This window comes from Salvia splendens, chromosome 15, assembly GCF_004379255.2.
Source record: "Salvia splendens isolate huo1 chromosome 15, SspV2, whole genome shotgun sequence".
Lineage (NCBI taxonomy): Eukaryota > Viridiplantae > Streptophyta > Magnoliopsida > Lamiales > Lamiaceae > Salvia > Salvia splendens.
The window spans coordinates 16,002,309-16,022,297 of NC_056046.1; the positions used below are offsets into that span (position 1 = coordinate 16,002,309).

At 42.4% G+C, this 19,989-nt stretch overlaps 3 protein-coding genes across 3 annotated transcripts; 1 reads left to right on the forward strand and 2 right to left on the reverse strand.

Moving 5' to 3' along the window:
- Positions 1 to 234: 234 nt before the first annotated feature.
- Positions 235 to 1,937, forward strand: LOC121768980 (transcription termination factor MTERF6, chloroplastic/mitochondrial-like). Its single transcript, XM_042165618.1, has 2 exons — positions 235 to 388; positions 873 to 1,937. Exon 2 carries the CDS (start codon positions 877 to 879, stop codon positions 1,840 to 1,842), a length of 966 nt encoding a protein of 321 aa, XP_042021552.1. The 5' UTR covers positions 235 to 388; positions 873 to 876; the 3' UTR covers positions 1,843 to 1,937.
- Positions 1,938 to 1,990: 53 nt separating this feature from the next.
- Positions 1,991 to 5,775, reverse strand: LOC121768979 (G-type lectin S-receptor-like serine/threonine-protein kinase At4g27290). The gene is made up of 8 exons (XM_042165617.1): positions 4,940 to 5,775; positions 4,181 to 4,764; positions 3,918 to 4,028; positions 3,419 to 3,612; positions 3,048 to 3,258; positions 2,710 to 2,947; positions 2,487 to 2,634; positions 1,991 to 2,382 (listed from the first exon to the last, which is right to left on the reverse strand). The coding sequence occupies exons 1-8, from the start codon at positions 5,623 to 5,625 to the stop codon at positions 2,071 to 2,073; spliced, it is 2,484 nt and encodes an 827-aa protein (XP_042021551.1). The 5' UTR covers positions 5,626 to 5,775; the 3' UTR covers positions 1,991 to 2,070.
- On the reverse strand, positions 5,545 to 7,962 carry LOC121768981 (G-type lectin S-receptor-like serine/threonine-protein kinase RKS1). Its single transcript, XM_042165619.1, has 6 exons — positions 7,342 to 7,962; positions 7,031 to 7,241; positions 6,709 to 6,946; positions 6,492 to 6,639; positions 6,337 to 6,408; positions 5,545 to 5,627 (listed from the first exon to the last, which is right to left on the reverse strand). The coding sequence occupies exons 1-5, from the start codon at positions 7,447 to 7,449 to the stop codon at positions 6,373 to 6,375; spliced, it is 741 nt and encodes a 246-aa protein (XP_042021553.1). The 5' UTR covers positions 7,450 to 7,962; the 3' UTR covers positions 5,545 to 5,627; positions 6,337 to 6,372.
- Positions 7,963 to 19,989: the final 12,027 nt, after the last annotated feature.

The following is a 19,989-nucleotide window of genomic DNA, read 5'->3' on the forward strand; positions in this document are numbered from 1 at the left end:
TAGTCATAGCTAACCTCATATGACTAAAATAATCTCACAACTCAATCCTAAATTGTATCATGATATTATTTTATCTTGGAAATCAAACTTTCATCTTATTATATTCTGACAGACAACTAAAATATTAGAGTTTCAATATAAATGTCACATAAGCTCTAGTGACCCGATTATTAGCAAAAATAGATTTGCGCAAAAGCCATTTTATTTTTCTGACGATAAAATTTGAATTTTAGCATATAATTCACATATTTACTAGGACTTTACTAGTTTACTGTAAAGACATTTAAAAAAATGGATATAGTTTGAGATAGAGTGCAATCTAAAATAACTCCCGCCGTCGCCATCCACACAAACCACCACGTTCGGCCGCCGCAGCCGCAGCCCGCGGGTACACTTTTTCTCCATTTTCTCTCCTCTCTCTTCTGTCGCAGTTATCCTCCCCTTCTCCGTTTACTCCCTGTTTGTTCGATTATATTTTTCCTCGGAGTTTAGCTCGATTTTACTGAGATATAAGGCTCGAGATTCGTGGGTTATTTTCGAATATTTTAGGTTAATTGAGTTCGGAATGCTAGATATTTTACTACAAATCATTGACCTCTTTGCTGAAAATCAGTGGAATGATGTCACATTGACTGTGTTTATTAATGAGTTTCTGAAGAATCGAGTTTGATGCATATTTCCGTAGAATTTACTGGTCTGGTTGCCTGCCTGTATTGAATTTATTGCATGGTTTTATAATGTTGTTTGCTAAGATTCTGTAGTTTTTGCTTCATAAAATTTGGGTAAAAGAAGAAAGTGAGCTTTTGTTTTAATCTGCATTTTTACTGCTTGAGGTTAGAATGTTTTATCCGAACCTTTACAAATTGCTACAGAAATATGGAGACAAGTAGTGGCATTATGTGGTTCTTCAAAGACAGAGGTTTTGATGATAAAAGCATTCATGATATGTTCAACAAGTGCAGACCGCTTGAAGTTGTCGATAGGGAAATTGCCTCAGAAACTTGGGATTATTTGAGAAGCACAGGCATACCAGGGGGGAAACTTTCCATGGTCGTTAGGAAGTGCCCTGAAATTCTTACCCTCGACTTGCACGACAAACTTGTACCGATGATCCAGTGTCTTGCAACGTTGGAGTCAAGACCGAAGGAGGTAGCTTCTGCCATAGCAAAATTCCCACACATACTCTTGCATAGTTTGGAAGAGAAGCTCTGCCCGCTTCTTGGCTTCTTCGAAGTTCTTGGTGCTCCCGAGCAGCAAATTGGCAAACTGATACTCTTAAACCCTATAATCGTAAGTTACAGCATTGAATCAAAACTTTCTCGGTTGGTGGATTTTCTTGCCAGCCTTGGTCTGTCCAAAGATGGGATGGTCGGTAGATTTGTGGCCAAACATCCATTTATCACGAGGTATAGTGTTGAGAAACGGCTACGACCAGCTTGTGAGTTTTTAAGATCACTTGGTCTGACAGAGCCTCAGCTCCAAAGAGCAGCGATGAATTTCCCAGAAGTTCTGTGCAGGGATGTGAACAGAGTTCTCAGATATAATGTTATGTACTTGGAGTCTTGTGGCTTCAGTTCGAGTCAGTTAGCAGCAGTGGTTGCTGGCTATCCTCTAGTTATGATCAACAGTGTAAGTAAATTATTGAGACCAAGAATCAAGTTCTTGAAAGAAGCGATGGGAAGAAGCATTGATGAAATTGCTGAGTATCCGGGCTTCTTTAGGCATGACATACGAAGATTAAAGTCGAGGCAGAAACTGCTCACACAAAACGGCGTGGAGTGTAGCTTGAGTGAGATGCTGGACTGTAAGCACAAGAGATTTCTGTTGAAATTTGTCGTTTAGATTTTGAGTAATTTGTTTGATGTTCTGTTTAACCTGGGGTTCAATTTTGTCCATTTCAATCACATATTTATGAAATGCACATCCATTAAATATTATTGATACAGTATGTTTCTCTTAGACAGTGTCCAAACATATCTTGAACAGAGTATTTAAACCAAACATAATTCTATATATAGACTGAAAAATAGTAGTATAGGAATATTTCTTTTGAAGTAGCAAATATCATCATCATCTGGGCACAATATCTGAATTACTTAAGTGATTTCCAGAAAAATAAGGGTCTCCTGCACTTTTAGTCTGTGATGAAGATGAGCTGACCAAACTTGTAGTTGAAAAAGCAGGTTTCTTAGGTGGTGGAAGAGCTGCAATCTCACTGCTAAGCATGGACACCACACTAGACATGTTTGGTCTGTCTTTGGGATTTTCTTGCACACACAAAAGTCCCACATTTATGTACCTCAACGCTGTCGAAGCTGCCAGAGATCCCGCCTTTTCATCCACCAGTTCCACTCCTCTGCCTGAAATCCACAGTTCCCATGCCTACAACACATTCAACATGTCTCCTGAATTCTCACACAATGGGAGGTGTACTATGTGAAAAAGACATGATGCAATCAAGAAAAGTAGAAAGAGAAAATGGTCACATGTCCAGGAAGACTGATAGAGTCAGTTTTGTAGAAGCCAGTGTTCTTCCTGCCACTTATGATCTCAAGAACCAATACTCCAAAGCTGTACACATCAGACTTTATGGAAAATAAGCCTTCCATTGCATATTCAGGAGCAATGTAGCCACTATAAAATAAACACATCAATTTAGATCAGCTTTCGACTAACAAGGTTGCAACAATATTTCTTTATTGAGCTTACAATGTTCCAACGACTCTATTGGTGTGAGCCTGCGAATCAGTCCCTCCTAAGATACGCGCCAGCCCAAAGTCCGATATCTTGGGGTTCATCTCATCGTCAAGAAGAATGTTGCTCGCCTTGAGATCTCTGTGGATTATGCGCACCCTCGAGTATTCATGGAGGTAGAGAAGCCCTTGAGCAATCCCCTCAACAATACGTGTACGTGTTTTCCAGTCTAGCATTTCTTGTTTCTCTGATCCTGATCCATGTTATGCTAATCTATTATTGAAACTTAGGAAAAGAATAGGATGAAATGTAGGAAGAATGGTTGGTTAAGTTTTGAGTTAGTAGGTACTAACCAAAAAGGAACATGTCTAGACTCTTATTAGGCATGTACTCGTAGATTAGAATGCTCTCAACAGGGTCAATACAGCAGCCTAAGATGCGTACAAGATTCCGATGCTGCAGTTTTGCAATCAGTATGATTTCATTTCTGAATTCTTCGAAACCTTGTCCAGATTTTTGGGATAGCCTCTTTAGCGCTATTCTTTCTCCATTTAGTAGTTCGCCCTGTTCAAATAATCCAACAGTATACTGAGTAATCTATGAAGGGTGTGGCTTTTTTTTCAAAAAAATATGGAAAAGGGTGGAATACATGGCTTTTTCTTGTAAATTTTGTATAAAAAAAAGAACATGTTACATATCTAAGGGCAGTTTATATACTATATACCTTGTACACTGGGCCGAAGCCTCCCTCTCCGAGCTTATTTTGTGGTGAAAAGTTGTTTGTTGCAGCAGAAACACTTGAGTAGCTAAACATGGGCAGATCGAATTCCATATTCCTCAAAGTTGTTCCATCGTTAGTTGCGTTGATACTAACCTCAAAATCGAAGGACAATAGATCATCACCTGGCTCTTTGTTGTCTGTACAATTTGAATCATTAAAAGGTGAATGGGCCTAACTACATGGAAGTTTCATCCATGACTATACCAAATTCAGTTGTTTCGATATTCTCACATACTTGTCAATTTTCTACAAACTAATGCTAAATATCCAATTAGGCCGTTTAGCACATCATCCGTTAAACTATGTAGACATTTCAACTATGCACCTCAACATTTATAATTTGATGGTGATTGACAATCGTATGAAAAACTAGAACAAAAATAGTCCTCCCATTTAGAGTAAATCAAACTCAAATCTTTTAGAAGTAGTACAACTAACTAACCTTTGTTGTGTTTGTTCCTCCTATTGTAAAAAAAGCCCAGAAATCCACCGGAAACAATCACCAAAACCGGAACCACAACTGCAATAACCACCTCCAAAGTCTTGCTTTTACCTATACATAAATACCTGCATCAAGTCAGGTACTGATGCAGAAAACTAAAATCGAATATTTTTAACTACGAGTGCCACTAAAATAAAAGATATACTACTAGTTTAACGATTTTGGTTGGGGTGCTAGAGTGTCGCTACACAAAACGTACTTACTTCCAGTATCCGGGAGAGCAGAAGAGGCAAGCTTAACGTGCAGCTTCTGATCCTCTGCAATGTTGGTTCGTATACCATACAAATCTCCTTCCCACATGAAACATTCGCTCCCATTAAAAGCATAGGCCGTGCACAAGCAGCTCTGCTGGCAGGCCGCCTTACACTCGTTATCACCACCACCATCTCTTACTGTTACTATTTTAGGCTGATTAGGCCACTTGATACTCGAAACCTCATTAAAACCCTCCTTGACTATTTTCCCATTACAATCTGATATAGAGGTAGATCTATAACAGCTCTTGCCCATGGGGTTGGGAGACGACGATGGCAGGAACCCGAACAGGCACGTGCAACTATTATTGAGCTGCAGCAGCCCGTATGCCCCACAGAAGTCCTCCCATGGCAGGGCCGACGGATCAGCCCATACTCCACCGCCGCTTACACCCCTCGATGGCACCCTCTTCAACCTCCCATCGCGATCTTGCATCACCAGCATCACGAAAACAAGGCTGGAACTATTACCACTCATTATCACCTCAGTGTTCTCAAGCGTCACATACGAACTTTGCTTCTCCATTTCAAACCTGTATTATAAAAATGCTTCAACTTGATAACGCACCACAGTATTATAGGAGAACATCAAAAACTTTGCCTTGACATAGTTTAATACTAGTAAAACTCATGCATCAATCTTATTATATTAACTAAGTCAATGCTTTTGTTATAATTAGCCTTATTTCTAAAGTTCAAACAACAAACCTGATGGAGAGGGAGTTCAATAGTTGAGCATCAAAACCGAACTGATTATTGCCGGAACCTTCGCTTTCACTCTCGAAATACACCGCCGTTTCTTTCCACTTCAACACCATCTTGGATTCCGGCGTTATCTCCACCGCAAACTCCCCCGGCGAAGGGTCCTCGTTGCTCTTCCACGAAACGAGCCGGCGCGCGGTGCCGGTCTTCTTGTCAAATCCAAGGGTAGCTCCGGGAAGCCACGTATGCGTAGGGTGGTCGAAGCTTTGCCAAACCACACCCGCCCCTCCGTCTCTGACGATCAGATTTCCGTTCTCGCGGAGCACCGCGCTTTCGGCCAACGTGGACAAGGATATGTTCCAAAAGAGAGCAGGGCCGTTAAAAAGCTCAAGATTTCCGTTTGTGGCTATTCGTAGAATGGAGGCGGTGGCGTCGGGCAACGGTTTATCTCGGTTTGCGACCCAGACAAGAGGCTGGCCTTCTAACTTGGTGTGACGAATGCTGAGATAGAATCTGCCTGTGCCTTTAGAAGTTTCGAAGAAGCCCAGTTGGAAGGTTCCTTTGTTTGAGGTTAACATCTGGTTTCCGGTAAGATATTCCCGTCGTGCAAGCGTGTCTCCTGCTCTACTGGATCTTTCAGCCATCACCAACACAATTATTGAGATTGCTAGTAGCTTTCCAATTCCATGCATGGCTGCAAGATAAGTTTTGTAGGAGTATGATTGATCATGAGATGGAGAAAATGATAAATTAAAACCAAATCTGTTTGTTTGGAATGTAGCTGCGAGTGTTTCTAAGACCAACAATAAAGCTAGCTAATTACAGTAACCCCACAAGATTTAATTCCAAGAGAAAAGTCTTTAGATACTACTAACATTTTCAAGACGCAATTAATCAATCATTCATTTCCAAGAAATTTCACAATTGACTTCTTAAATTTCACAATTGACTTCTTTAGTTGTGCATTAAATTTCATTAATACAAGTGTCATAAAATCTTTTCTATAACTGTTTAACAAACTTAAAATTAATTTGGTAAGCTTGCATATGTTTCTCCATGAATATAGGGACACTGAAAACATATATGGAACAGAAATTTAAACCAAATACTTATAATTGAATAGTACTACTAGATAGAGAAACAGTAGCTGAGCAATAACGCTATCAATGGCAATACCAACATCATCTCATCTGGGCACAATCTCTGAAATAGTTAGGTGATGTTCAGAAGGGTAACTTTTGGGCTGTGATGAATATGAACTGAGCAAATTTGTAGTTGAAAAGGCAGGCTTCTTAGGTGGTGGAAGAGTTGCAATCTCACTGCTAAGCATGGACACCACACTCGACATGTTTGGTCTGTCATTGGGATTTTCTTGCACACACAAAAGTCCCACATTTATGTACCTCAACGCTGTCGAAGCCGCCGCAGATCCCACCTTACTATCCACCAGTTCTACAACTCCACAGGTCCCATGCCTGCAACAACACATTCCAAACACAGTTTTTTATTTCTCACAAGTGTGTGAAAAAAATAGGAAATGTACTCTGTTGTTGCTTACATGTCCAAGAAGATGGAGGGAGTCAGTTTTGTAGAAGCCAGTGTTCTTCCTGCCACTCATAATCTCAAGAACCAAAACCCCAAAACTGTACACATCAGACTTTGTGGAGAAGAGGCCTTGCAATGCATACTCCGGATAAATGTAGCCACTAAAAATGGAACAACTTTGGATCAGCTAAATGAGTTTGAAAATCTTTGTTCAGACCATATAGACTTACAATGTTCCAACAACTCTGTTGGTGTATCCCCGCGAATCAGTGCCTCCAAAGATACGCGCCAGCCCAAAGTCCGATATCTTGGGGCTCATCTCATCGTCAAGAAGAATGTTGCTCGCCTTGAGATCTCTGTGGATTATGAGCACCCTCGAGTATTCATGGAGGTAGAGAAGCCCTTGAGTAATCCCCTCAACAATGCGGGTACGTGTTTTCCAGTCTAGTGTTTCTTGTTTATTTGATCCTGATCCAGGTTATGCTGCTCATCTATATATGGAACTTGGAAAAGAATATGATGAATTGTTTGTTAAGTTAAGTAGGTACGAACCGAAAAGGAACATGTCTAGACTCTTATTAGGCATGTACTCATAGATGAGAATGCTCTCAACAGTGTCAATGCAGCAACCTAAGAGGCGAACAAGATTCCGGTGCTGCAGTTTTGCAATCAATAAGATTTCATTTCTGAATTCTCCAAAACCTTGTCCAGATTTTTGGGAAAGCCTCTTCATGGCTATTTCCTGCCCATTCTGTAATCCTTCCTGTCCAAAACATACAACTATTTATATTACAGTTTTATACTAGTATATGATAAACAAATACATATATTAAGCTTTGCATCTAGTCAAGTATATTGTTTACCTTGTAAACTGGTCCGAATCCTCCCTCTCCAAGCTTATTTTCTGGTGAGAAGTTGTTTGTTGCAGCAGAAACACTTGAGTAACTGAACATGGGCAAATCAACTTCCATGTTACTTCTTGTCCTCAAAAACTTTCCATCATTAGTTGAGTCGAAATCGAACGACAAAAGATCCACCGTTCTGTTCCTCAACACCAAGCGTAGCCCCGGGCAGTCAAGTATGGGTCGGATGATCGAAGCTCTGCCAAAGCGGGGTCGGCCGCACTCTCAGCTGGCCGTTGGAAGCTATTTGGAGCTCTGAAGCGGCTGCGTCGGGCAACGGTTTCTCTCTGTTTGCGACCCAAACAGAGCGAATGCTGAGGTAGAATCTGTTTGCGGATATTTTGAAGATTCCCAGCTCGAACATTCCATTTTTTGAGGTTGAAGTCTGGGTCCCTTTTGAGAGAGTGTCTCCTTGTCCAATGGATGTTCCAGCCTTGAGCAACAACACCACCAAAATTATCAGTAGCTTCTCAAACATGGCTGCAAACTTCCAAAACAAATTTAGTATGCGTCTTTAGAATGGTGTAGTTATCTAGATGCAATACAATTAAGTCCATACTTCATTAATTTCCACGAAATTGGACAAAAGACTTCACAATTGCTTCTTCAACCAGATTTCTTATGCATGTTTTATCCTAACATGTGTCTCACTTGGTGGGTTCTAAGAAATGTTATAAAAAGTAGGTTGAAAAATTTAACAGATTGTGGGTACTAGTTTTATAATAAAATAATAGTGAAAATGAGTTAGGGGAATATGAGGTATAGGTAAAAATGAAGTGAGATAATTAATATCGGACGAACCAAAATGAAAAACTATCACATATAATGGGAGACGAAGGGAGTAAAAGGCAAATTGTCTAATAGATCATGGAAGATAGTCAAATTCCGATCCATTCCACATTTTCAAACATCGAGTTATAAATGATGAAGCTTCGTAATTATCTTATTCGTCTTCTTTTCAATGAAACATAACATGTGATGATGTGGCCGGTGTAAATCAGTAAATGAATACATTAACATCTCTAACTCGCACACACTATTATTTAATTGGAAAGATGCTAAAGTCAAGTTGACTCGGCAACTTGAAATTGAGAATGACGGGAGTGGACTCCAAAAGAAAATTATTACTCCGTATAAAATTCGCTTCAAAAAAATTATGTTCAAGCTCGACTCTATTATATGCTGACCTCAGAAGTTTAATCCAACATTAATTTAAATTAAACAAGATGCCGAGCTCGCACCTACAGCATATTTTAATAAACAAAATATGGATATTGAGCTTCAACTTTTTTAGTTAGAGGAAATAAATGGCCCATTATACACCAAGTCACCCACTAGCTAGACTTGTTCTTTTTCTTACAATTATGAAACCCTCACTCAAACAAAATAATTCGGACTCAGCAAACATCTATATACTATTCTTACCTTAAATTACGCCTCTAATTGTCGTCGTCATCGCGGATCTATTGGACTCGGTTTTCTTCATCTGGGCTCGTGTCAGAGCACCCACAACCGGGCTCATGCCAACAAGCACAGTTGTGGATCCGACCCCACTTTTTCTGCCTGCTCTTAAGTAAGAACACAACACCCATAGCTGTGCTCTTCCGCAAGGACGAGCACAAGGATCCCACCATACTATTATTCAATTTAAATAAAAATATTTCCATAATATTAAAATTCATTAAAAAATCGAAATAATATTTCAAATTACACATTACAAATAAAATAAAAAAGACATAATTAAAATCCTAAAAAATAAAAATTACATAATTAAAATCCTAAAAATTAAAAATTACATAATTAAAATACTAAAAATTAAAAATTACATAATTAAAGCTAAAAATATTCCCGTGGAAGACTATTCATCCAGCGGCACAACCCCCAATTGTTTTTGGAGGCCCAATATCAAGGCCTCGTGCGATCGAAGTTGCGCAGGGTCATAGTTGACCTATCGGCCATATTGAGTTGGGCCAAAATCCCCCACAACGAGTTGGCGGGGGGTGGAGGTGGCGCATAGGGCACGAGAACGGAAGCGGGTTCGGGAGCATCGCCGGATGGAGTCGCGACGCGACGGCGGTTGGCCGCCGCCTTCTTCATTCCTTGCGGTCGGCGTTGGGAACCGCTCGGGCCGGCGTCGGGGCTACCAAAGTTGGCTCTGGCGAGTTGGCTAACCACGTCTTCGGAGCCGGCGCCGGATAGGGATACCGACCTTGACCGTTTGGAGGAGCCGCTAGAGGAGGATGTTACGCCTCCCCTATACTTCGGATGCGACCGCGTCTCCTGTCAAATATTGAGGTACTTGCTCCTTGCCCTTAGGATATATTTTTTTTAATTTTTCCCTGGACTTCGTCCAGCTTATACCTCCAGAACCTATATTTTTTTATTTTCTCCTCTTCTTATTTTTTTTATTTTCTCTTTCTGACTCTACTCCCTAAGCATCAAGTGGCGATCCCCTTTTTATACAAGTTAGCTCAAAGTGTATAGGCTTATAACTCACTTTTATAGAGGGGTTTCACAACTAGGTTATCTAGGGCATCCTCTATTGTCCTTACTTCATTCAAACCGACTTCAGCTTATTAAGAAAAAAGGCCTCAAAGTTGACATGCATCCTATCATCAATTGTTCTTACTAAGGGGATCTTGCCGTATTATATTCACTAGCTCATGCGACACACAGAAACACTTAAACCTAAAAAAACTATCAAACTTAGGCACAAACTGTACTACTCCCTCCCCCTCCCACTTCACTCAAGCTTGTCCCCAAGCTATCCTAGTGAAGGGGGGAAACAGGGAAGTAATAACAGATCCCAATAAAACACAGAAACACTTAACAAAAACAAACTTCTCACACTTAGACCGAGCAACGGGCTAAGTGGGAGAAATGACAACAGGCAAAAACCAAAACATGCTAAGAACAACACAAACTTCTCACACTTAGTCCGTGCAACGGGCTAAGTGGGAGAAGACATAAAAAAATGCAGACTACCAGATATATCACAAGGCATGCCTGGAAAAAATAACTAACACAAAACATAAGAAAAACCGAAAGTAGAGTTACTTGGTCAAAGGAGGAACTCAATTCGGGGCTTGGCTCCCGCGGGAGCCAAGCTGCGGTGGAACGTAGGATCGGGTGACTTTTGCTTTTTTCCTCGCCGGTGACTCCGGCTTATCCTCCTCTTTCGCACTTCTCGTAGACACTGGTTTTCTTACTGACACGGGCTTTGATGCGGACGGGGCTGTCAAGGGCTTGGACGCTGGTGGGCGCAGCTGGAGGCCAGAACTTCCTTGCCTTTGCTGCGTGGGCACACTGCTAGATCCAGCAGGCAATGTCATTTGAGGCTCGGGAAATTTCTCCCTCAGCCACTTTGTCATCATCATCATTAAGCTGACGGCTTCCGCCATACGGTCGTTCTGTATAGATGACTTTCCCACCAAGACAGTGACGCGCCCCTTGAGGGCCTGCATGTCCTCCCTGACTCTGCCTAACTCTTTCCGCATCTCAGTCATTTCCTTCCGAATAGCACTGAGCTCCGTATGCATTACACTCATTTCCTGTCGAACTGCACCCAGTTCCTTGTGCATTACTCCCACGTCCGTTTTCATCTCCTCGTACCCAACACTGGCGACTGCTTCAATTCTGCACTGCTCGGGCTTCACCTAGGGCTCCAACCAGCCGACCTCGTAGAAGCACACATTCTTCCACGACATGTATAACAAGCCTTTGTTGAAGAAATAATCCACACTGAAAAGCTCTGGAGGCTCGCACATTTCTATCTCCGGCCCAGATTTGGCAATCTTCGTTATAGAGTTTCGCTGGAGGTAGGCACCTAAGAGATGACAGGTGTACATATGTCGGGAAGGGTTTGCGGCCATCTGATGACAGGCTTGAGCTAACCAGTAGCCCAAATGCACTTTCACTCCTTTGGCCATGCACCATGTGAAGTATAAGTCGGTTGTGGTCAAGGCTGAGTTTGCGGTCCCCATCAAGTTGTAACTGATAAACGTCTGAGCAAACCTCAGGATCCGGTTGTCGATATTGAACACCTTTGAGTAACTGGTCTTAATGAAGGGGTTGGCAGCGGAAGCGTGCATGAGATCCGATCACATAAATTTGATCTATTTGGCAGATTATTTAGACAAATTCTATTCGCATAATTATCACATGTATAATGCTCATAACTTGAATTAAAACACGCTTTAGCATATAAAATCCCTAAAACATGCTCACTACGGAATTAGCCAATTTACCTTGTTGATTCAATCAAGAATCGATGATGGCTTGCTTCGTCTCCACATGAAGATCTTCAGTACTCGGCCTCTGATCTTCTGACTGGTGTCTCGGACTGTATACTGATACTTGTGTGGGCAAATCTCACCAGAATACTAGGACTCGAATAATGAAGACATAACTCAGCTCACGGAGGGAACAATTTTCGAATTCTCTCTCTTTCTCTAGAGGGGGGCGAAAATTGTGGCTCTATTAATTATGTTTTCTGTTTCCTTTATTCTCCAATTTATAAAGTCACATATTGGGCCCAGTCAGGGATCTAAGGAAGAATTTGGACATGACCTCACCCAATTAGCTTTTTATTAATTAAATTGAACCCACAATTTAATATAAGCTTATATTGAAATATTACAAGCAGCCACTACAGAAGTAATATTGCACTGCCTTTCCAAATCCGAAATTACAAGTATTCCGGGTTTCCTTTTATTTGTTTAATTCATTTTCCGCGCTTAAGATAGAAACATCAATTAATTAATTAATGTCTCCTATGGACTTAATTAATTAACATATTTTATTCTCCAAGAGTGGACTTAACAAGAAACTCTTATTTATTATTCATAGAGTAATTAAACTCCAACTAGCTAGGTTCCGAATAATAAAATCTCGTTTCGAGCTCCTCTTGTGGATGTTATCAAACGAGACTCTTCTCGCACGATTCAACATAATAGCAATCCTAGCACCGCTAGACAATGATCACCACTACCCAATATACCTGGATCGTTGGTTGACGAAAAACCCGCACCTTTGGTAAGTCAAAATAGTAGATACTCAATATCGTATGCTCAATGCTAATGTACATTGATTAAAAAATTAATTATCAAGACCTCGTCTTTCAGTAGATAGCATAAAGACTCGTCTTGCTGTTGGATCCATTCAGTGCTATACCACACCAACGTCATCATATTTCAATAAGGCTTAGAAATAATCGGACTGACATTGCAACCTTTCACGATAGGTAGTCTAGGTCTATCTGGGTTGTGAAATTCTTATTTTTCTTTGTTCAGAACTGACCGCGTACCTTAAATTGAGCGCAGCCCACAACCGGTCTACTAGAACAAAGACTTAGACTTATGTTATGTTCGCTTATACATTTAAATATGCAATAAACATCCATTAAATGTAAAACATAACAACATTATGACAAAAATAATCTGTTGCATTAATTGGAAAATAATTATTAGAGTTTTACAGTATTCAATCACTCGAAAGGTGATTTCTAGTATACAAACCCTAACACTTAAACTGTCCAACCTTCGGGTGCGTGACGAACTCCCAAGCTGACTGTGGTGTGAATCCGGGTGTGTTCCTTGGGGCTCCTACCATCCTCTCATTCCATATGCCATCGTCATCCTCAGCACGCGTGAACAGGCCTATCCGGTGGGACCATTCTCTAAGACTCATCTCATGCTCTTCAGTAAAAAGACGGAAAGTGATGGAATCCGCGTCTAGATCTGTGGTGGACTTCAGGTGAAACGTGGAAAAGAACTCCCGGGCCAACGCAGCTGGAACCTCCGTCTCACTATGCTTCAAGAGCCAGTCAAACCCGATCGCGCTGATGTATTGACGAAACTCCTCGTTGGAGTCTATTTCTTCCAATTTTTCCCGCACATATATTGCTTTCCAGATTTTGCAAGCTTACCCGTGCTACACCGTTCCTTGTAAGTCGCCGCCCGCTTGGGATCATCGAACTTTTCCATTGTGTCTAGCAGTCCTTTGGTGATCCATACTTCTGCAGGTACAAAATTTAAACACTCTTCTGGCTCTTCTATCTCGACCTCTTCAGAGTCACTGGACTCGGCAGGGTTAAGTGGCTCCTCCGCGTACGGTACCTTCGCGGGTGCAGAAAGTGAGGTTTCGACAGACTTGCCCTCAGTGGGCTTCTTTGATTTCCTGACCAAGGAAGTAGCTGCATGTTTACCCTTCCTTTTCCTCTCCGCCGCCTGGCGGCGCTCCTCCTTATCGCTAGATCCAGGAGAATCTGCCTTCCCTGTTTCCATAGCCGCTGGATCCAGTACTTCTCTTTCAATAGGTTGGGTTGTATCATCAATATCCTCCAACAGGCTTCGTCGAGCCTGCCTCCTAGCTTTCCGTGTATCTACCGGCGAACCCGTCCCTTTCGGGACTTCTGTCAGATCTACCACCAGATTCACCCCACCATCATCGGGCTCCAGTGATTCTTCAGTAACGGGGGCCACCACCTCCTCAGACAATCCAGGAGTTGCCCCTTCAATGTAAATAGGGGATTCCCCCTCCTCCAACCATTTCTCCTCTTGGGCTTCACCGCCCACAATCTTCACAGGGGTCTCCCCCTCAACAACACTTCCAGAAAGAACAGGGGTTTCCCCCTCCGACACACTCACAGGTAAAACAGGGGTTTCCCCCTCCGACACACCCACAACAACTAGGGCTTCCCTCTCAATACCCGTCCTCTGCTCCAACCCCGCACCTAGATCCGCCTCATGTCCCTTCTCGTCGCCTACCGTGGCGCCTTTTTCGGGCGCGCTAGTAGATGGTTCGGCTGCGGCTTGTACAGGTTGGGCTGTCGAATCCTCAGGAATCGGCGGTGGTGGTGGTGCGGTGGTTGTCGACGCGGCAGGTTTGGCGCCTTCCATCATCGTCGTGAACATAACGAAGGCTTTCATCGCTTCTTCTGGTCCGCCGAACTTCTGCATTAATTCTGCCATGAACGTCGCCGACCTGGCAGATGCAGAGGGGTTCCCTGCACTTGGTTTGTTTTCCATGATCTGATTCTGAAAATCACACAAAAACTTGGAAGAAAATTTCCGATTATGGTTAATGCGAGAGAAGATTTTGGGGATTTTTTAGAGTGAGAGAGAGTTTAGTTTGAGAAATAAAGAATAAGGAGGGAAAATAGGTATTAGATGGGACGGTTGCAGCAGGCGGTTGCAGGCATGAGGTCATCAATCGTACGCCTTCCCATAAAGTGTGATTTTGAAATTCGAAATCGTACCACTTCCCTCCTAAACTCAATTTCACTACCCCATGTAAACGCTCTTCTCTGCAACACCATACTTAGAAAAAAACAAAAATAATGAAACGCCAGGTTCCCAGGTCAAGGAGCCTGGTGTTTCGAAAATATTTTTTGAAGATTAAATTTTTTTTTCGTTGTTTGGTATTTTTTCTTTTATAAAAACAACCAAATATTTACACTTTCAATTTAGTACCCTCGAGATCCCCTGGTTCAGTGTATAGATTAAAAATGCATTCCCATTTACCTGACCCAGGAGTTCTTCGAGAGCACTTCTTACTAGACCAATTAGGCGATAACAGAGAGTGCGCGTAGTGGCACTTCCTCCACTAAAAATTATCCCTAAAAATCTTTACCCGATGACCATTCACAAGGAAAGGAGTAGAGTTTGAGGCACTGCCCTGAATTTCCACAACTCCGTTTGCTTGAAGGCCAACAATAGTGTATGGCCCAATCCATTTGGACTTTAGCTTCCCAGGCATCAACTTGAGCCTGGATTGGAAAAGGAGCACTCTCTGCCCTACTTGGAGTTCCTTGACCCGGAGATTTTTATCATGCCAGAGCCTTGTCTTCTCTTTGTACCACATTGCAGACTCATATGACTCCAGTCTCAACTCTTCCAACTCCTGAAGTTGCAACTTCCGCTCTTTTTCCGAAGCCTGGGGTCTCATATTAATCTCCTTGACTGCCCAATATGCTCTGTGTTCCACTCCCACGGGCAGGTGACACATCTTGCCAAAAACCAACCTGTAGGGTGACATTCCGATGGGCATTTTGTAGGCTGTTCTGTAGGCCAACAACGCATCTCCAAGCCTCTTACTCCAGTTTTTTCTTGATGGATTCACTGTCTTTTCTAGTATTGCTTTGATTTCCCTGTTTTAGATCTCCGCCTGTCCATTAGACTGAGGATGATAGGGGGTAGAAAGTCTGTGGTGGACCCCGTATTTCCTCATTAAAGCTTCTATCATCCGGTTACGGAAGTGTGTCCCTTGGTCAGAAATAATCGCACGCGGCACTCCGTATCTGTTGAAGATGTTGGCTCTAAGGAACTTGGCCACTTCTTTGGCTTCACATGAAGTGGTAGCCTTTACTTCTATCCATTTCGAAACATAATCTACAACCACAAGGATATAAGTATTCCCATATGAAGATGGAAATGGACCCATGAAATCTATCCCCTAGACGTCAAAAATCTCGCAGACAATCACTGGACCTGCGGCATTTCATCTCGCTTAGAAATTCCTCCTGTTTGCTGGCACCTTTCACAGTTCTGACAGAATTCAAAAGCGTCCTTGTGTAGCGTAGACCAATAAAATCCACTGTCTAGGACTTTCCTCGCAGTCTTCCTTGGTCCACAATGACCTCCACATGCCAACGCATGGCAATGATTCAGCACGTCCCTCTGTTCCCAATCGGGGATACATCTCCGAATCACTTGGTCAGCTCCCATTCTCCACAAGTAAGGGTCGTCCTAGTAGTAATACTTGGCCTCGCTTTTAAGCTTCATCTTCTGGGCCCGGGTGATTTCCTGAGAACTAGGTACTTCTCTAGTGACCAAGTAGTTTGCTAGGTCCGCGAACCACGGTTCAGCGTTTAATTGACATTTCCCTCTTTCAGTATCTCCTGGACCTGTTATCGCCATTATCGTTTCCCAGCTGATAGGTCTAGGAATTTTTCCTATGTAGTACAGATGCTCCTCAGGGAATGCATCAAGTATAGCTTCGTTTGTTTCTCTCTGAAAAATCCGACTCAAGTGGTCCGCTACCATATTCTCCGTTCCTTTCTTGTCTCTTACTTCCCAATCAAATTCTTGCAAGAGTAGCACCCAACGGATTAACCTTGGCTTGGATTATTTCTTCGCCAGTAAGTACTTAATAGCTGCGTGATCGGTAAAAACTATCACCCTCGACCCCAGTAAGTATGGTCGGAACTTTTCAAATGAATACACGACCGCCATCATTTCCTTCTCCGTGGTGTCATAATTCTTCTGGGCCTGGTTGAGTGTCTTCGAGGCATAGAAGATCACATAACTTTTACCATCGATTCTTTGACCTAGCACTGCCCCTACTGCGTAGTCGCTTGCATCACACATTATTTCAAACGGCAGACTCCAGTCGGGTGCTCTGATAATAGGGGCAGATACTAATTTATCTTTCAGTAGTTGAAAAGCCTCCTTACACTACATGCCGAAAACGAAATCAACATCATTATGCAAAAGATGGGTGAGCGGCTGAGTAATCTTTGCGAAATCCTTTATGAAACTTTTGTAAAACCCAGCATGCCCTAGGAATCCCCTAACTTCTTTCTGATTCGTAGGATAAGGTGGTTTTGAAATCACACCGCCCTTTGCTGGGTCTACTTGTATACCCTTCTCTGAAACTATATGCCCTAGGACAATTCCTTCAGGGACCATAAAGTGGCACTTTTCAAAATTCAGGACCAAATGCTTTTCCTGGCACCTCCTTAACACTATCTCCAAACTTGCTAAACAGGAGTCAAAAGAATTCCTATACACCGTGAAACCATCCATAAAGATCTCGATGCAATCCTCTAGTAGATCCGAGAAGATACTCATCATACAACGTTGAAAAGTGTCTGGCGCATTGCACAGCCCAGACGACATTCTTCTATAAGCATACATGCCAAAGGGACACGTAAATGTAGTCTTCTCCTGGTCTTCGGGATCTACAAAAATTTGGAAGTATCCGCTGTATCCGTCAAGGAAGCAAAAATATTGCTTTCCCGCCAACCTCTCTAGCATCTGATCAATGAAAGGTAAAGGAAAATGATCTTTCTTGGTTGTTTCATTCAGTTTCCTATAATCGATGCACATCCTTCACCCAGTGACAAGTCGAGTCGGCACCAATTCATTCTTATTATTCTTAACTACCTGTATCCTTGACTTTTTAGGTACCATGTGAACCGGACTGACCCATTCGCTATCTGGAATAGAGTAAACGATTCCTAAGGATAGCAGCTTCAAAACCTCCTTCAGAACCTCCTCTCTCATGTTTGGATTCAGCTTGCGTTGGGGGTCTCTACAGACCTTTGCTCTCTCCTCTAGTCTAATATGATGCATGCAAAGATCCGGACTGATTCCTACTAGGTCTGAGAGAGTCCATCCTATCGCCTTTTTGTTCTTTCCGATTACCTCCAGTAACTTCTTTTCCTGTTCCTTGGTCAGGTTGCTGTTGATGATTACTGGAAATGCCTCGTTTTCTTCCAGATAGGCATACTTGAGTCCCGGTGGAAGCGTTTTCAATTCCTTCTTGGGAGTGCTTGTTTCCTGGGGCAAGGGATTATTTTTTTCAGCAGATTTCATTCCCTTCCCAGACCCTGGAGTATTTTCCATACTAGCCACATGAGCTGATCCTCTTGATATTGCTGCCTCCGAATTCATGCAGAATTCCGAAATAGCTTCGGCCAGCTCTTCATCCAATAATTCTCTTGTGTGCATTGTCTCGCACCATCCAGCTACTTCTCTGTCGATAGAATGGCTCGACTCTGAATTATCCATCTGTTCCTGCATTAACTTCGTCTCAAGATATTCCTGGACCAGGGGGTTAATAACATCGATAGCATACAAATTTTCAACATCTAAAGGTTTCTTCATTGCCTCATCTATGCTAAACGTATACTTTTCCCCATTATAGTCCAAACATATGGTTCTATCAAAAACGTCAATTATGGTCTTAGTGATTCGGAGAAAAGGTCTCCCTAGAAGTACACCGCTAGACTCAGCAGACTCATTGTCGCTCATTTAGATAACATGGAAATCGGTTGGATACAGAAAATCATGCACCTTGACTATAACATTTTCCAAAACTCCCTCTGGACAAATGCACGACCTATCCGCCAATTGAATCACCACCTTTGTACTCACCATCCCTACTCCTACCAACTTTTTGTATATGGACAGCTGTAAAACATTTATCGATGCCCCTAGATCACACATGACATGCTCAATTTTGACATCACCGATTGAAATGGGCAAGGTGAACATACCTGGGTCAGTGCATTTCGATGGCATCCTTCGCTTCTGAATTACTGCTGATACATTTTCTCCAATCAGAATCTTCCCACTAGGTTTGGTCTTGCCCGCTATGAACTCTTTGATGAATTTGCTGAACACTGGCAATTTCAAAGATTGCAAAAATGGTAGGTTGATCTCCAATTTTCCAAAGATGTCCATAAAATCCACAGGCTCATCCTTTTTCTTCTTAGCCTCTCCTCGGTGCGGGAACGGTTTCACTTGCCTCTCTGGTCTTGCAGATCCTTCAGCTGGAAATCCGTCCTTTTTTCCCTCTGCTAATTCATTCTCTGCTTCTAGCTCTGGGTCTAGGAAGAATGGTTCAGTTTCTCTAGGTGGCGGTTTCCCCAGATCACCTGCCTGAAGGTCATCTCTATTCCTCAAACCCTCTGCTTCCGAATTCTTGGACTCAGGAATTAGATCCTTCTTTTCATTGCCCTTCACGGAAGGTGTTTCTTCCTCCTTCCTCATCGCTGGACCTTCATAACCTCGCCCAGATCTTAAAGTGATTTGACTGATGTTAGCTCTGTTTGGCGGCCTTACTGAGGCAGTGAAGTGGTGGGTCTTCGCTCGACTCTAATGTCGAATAACTAGACTCAGGAGTAAGCTAGTGTGCACATATGAGAATTAATGCAAAGCTCGGTCCAGACACAACGCTCCTTAAATCCACTGGATCACTGGGTCCAGGAACTCTAGAGAACTACAGTGTTTTTGTCGTTGGACACACTCGACTCCCCTTTAAAAATAAATCCCTCAACCCGAATACTATGAATTAGTATAGGGAAGTGGGGTCGATCCCACAGAGATGGATTCGCAAAGTAGTGCTAAGAGACTATGGAAACAAACGGCTGCTGCCACGCAAAGGGGTTGAGATTTAAACTACCACTAGATCTAGGCAAGAAATGTAAACGCTAGACCTAGGACACAGAAAACTTACTGGATTCAGACATCAATACCGAAAGACACAATTACTCCCTAGACTAAGCAAACGACTACCTAATCTAGCTAAACAGTAAGCAAATAACAGTGGGGACCATATTTCCAGAAATAGCAAGTACGGTAAAAAGCTGCAGATAACCAACCCATGCTCCAACTAACTACGACATGCACCTTCGCAACTTAACTAAACTCGCAGATGAAGAAAACAGAGCACACTCCTAGATTCAAACAGAATATAAAGATTTGGACGCCGGAAACTTGCTATGAATCGAAAATACATCAGATCTACATAAACTAGGCGAAATGAAATGAAAACACGTAAGCTAGGCATAAAATTAAAACACTCCTGCTCAGAATCACTTCA

Bases quoted from the DNA above. Each gene is read 5' to 3' on its own strand.
- LOC121768980 (XM_042165618.1), top strand. From the start codon at position 877: ATGGAGACAAGTAGTGGCATTATGTGGTTCTTCAAAGACAGAGGTTTT.
- LOC121768979 (XM_042165617.1), bottom strand. From the start codon at position 5,625: ATGCATGGAATTGGAAAGCTACTAGCAATCTCAATAATTGTGTTGGTG. The intron at 4,765-4,939 runs GTTTGTTGTTTG...TTTATAATACAG, and splicing joins TTGAACTCCCTCTCCATCAG to GTTTGAAATGGAGAAGCAAA. The intron at 2,635-2,709 runs GTAAGCTCAATA...TTTATTTTATAG, and splicing joins AATAGAGTCGTTGGAACATT to TGGCTACATTGCTCCTGAAT.
- LOC121768981 (XM_042165619.1), bottom strand. From the start codon at position 7,449: ATGGAAGTTGATTTGCCCATGTTCAGTTACTCAAGTGTTTCTGCTGCA. The intron at 7,242-7,341 runs GTAAACAATATA...TGTTTTGGACAG, and splicing joins GATTCGGACCAGTTTACAAG to GAAGGATTACAGAATGGGCA. The intron at 6,640-6,708 runs GTAAGTCTATAT...TTCCATTTTTAG, and splicing joins AACAGAGTTGTTGGAACATT to TGGCTACATTTATCCGGAGT.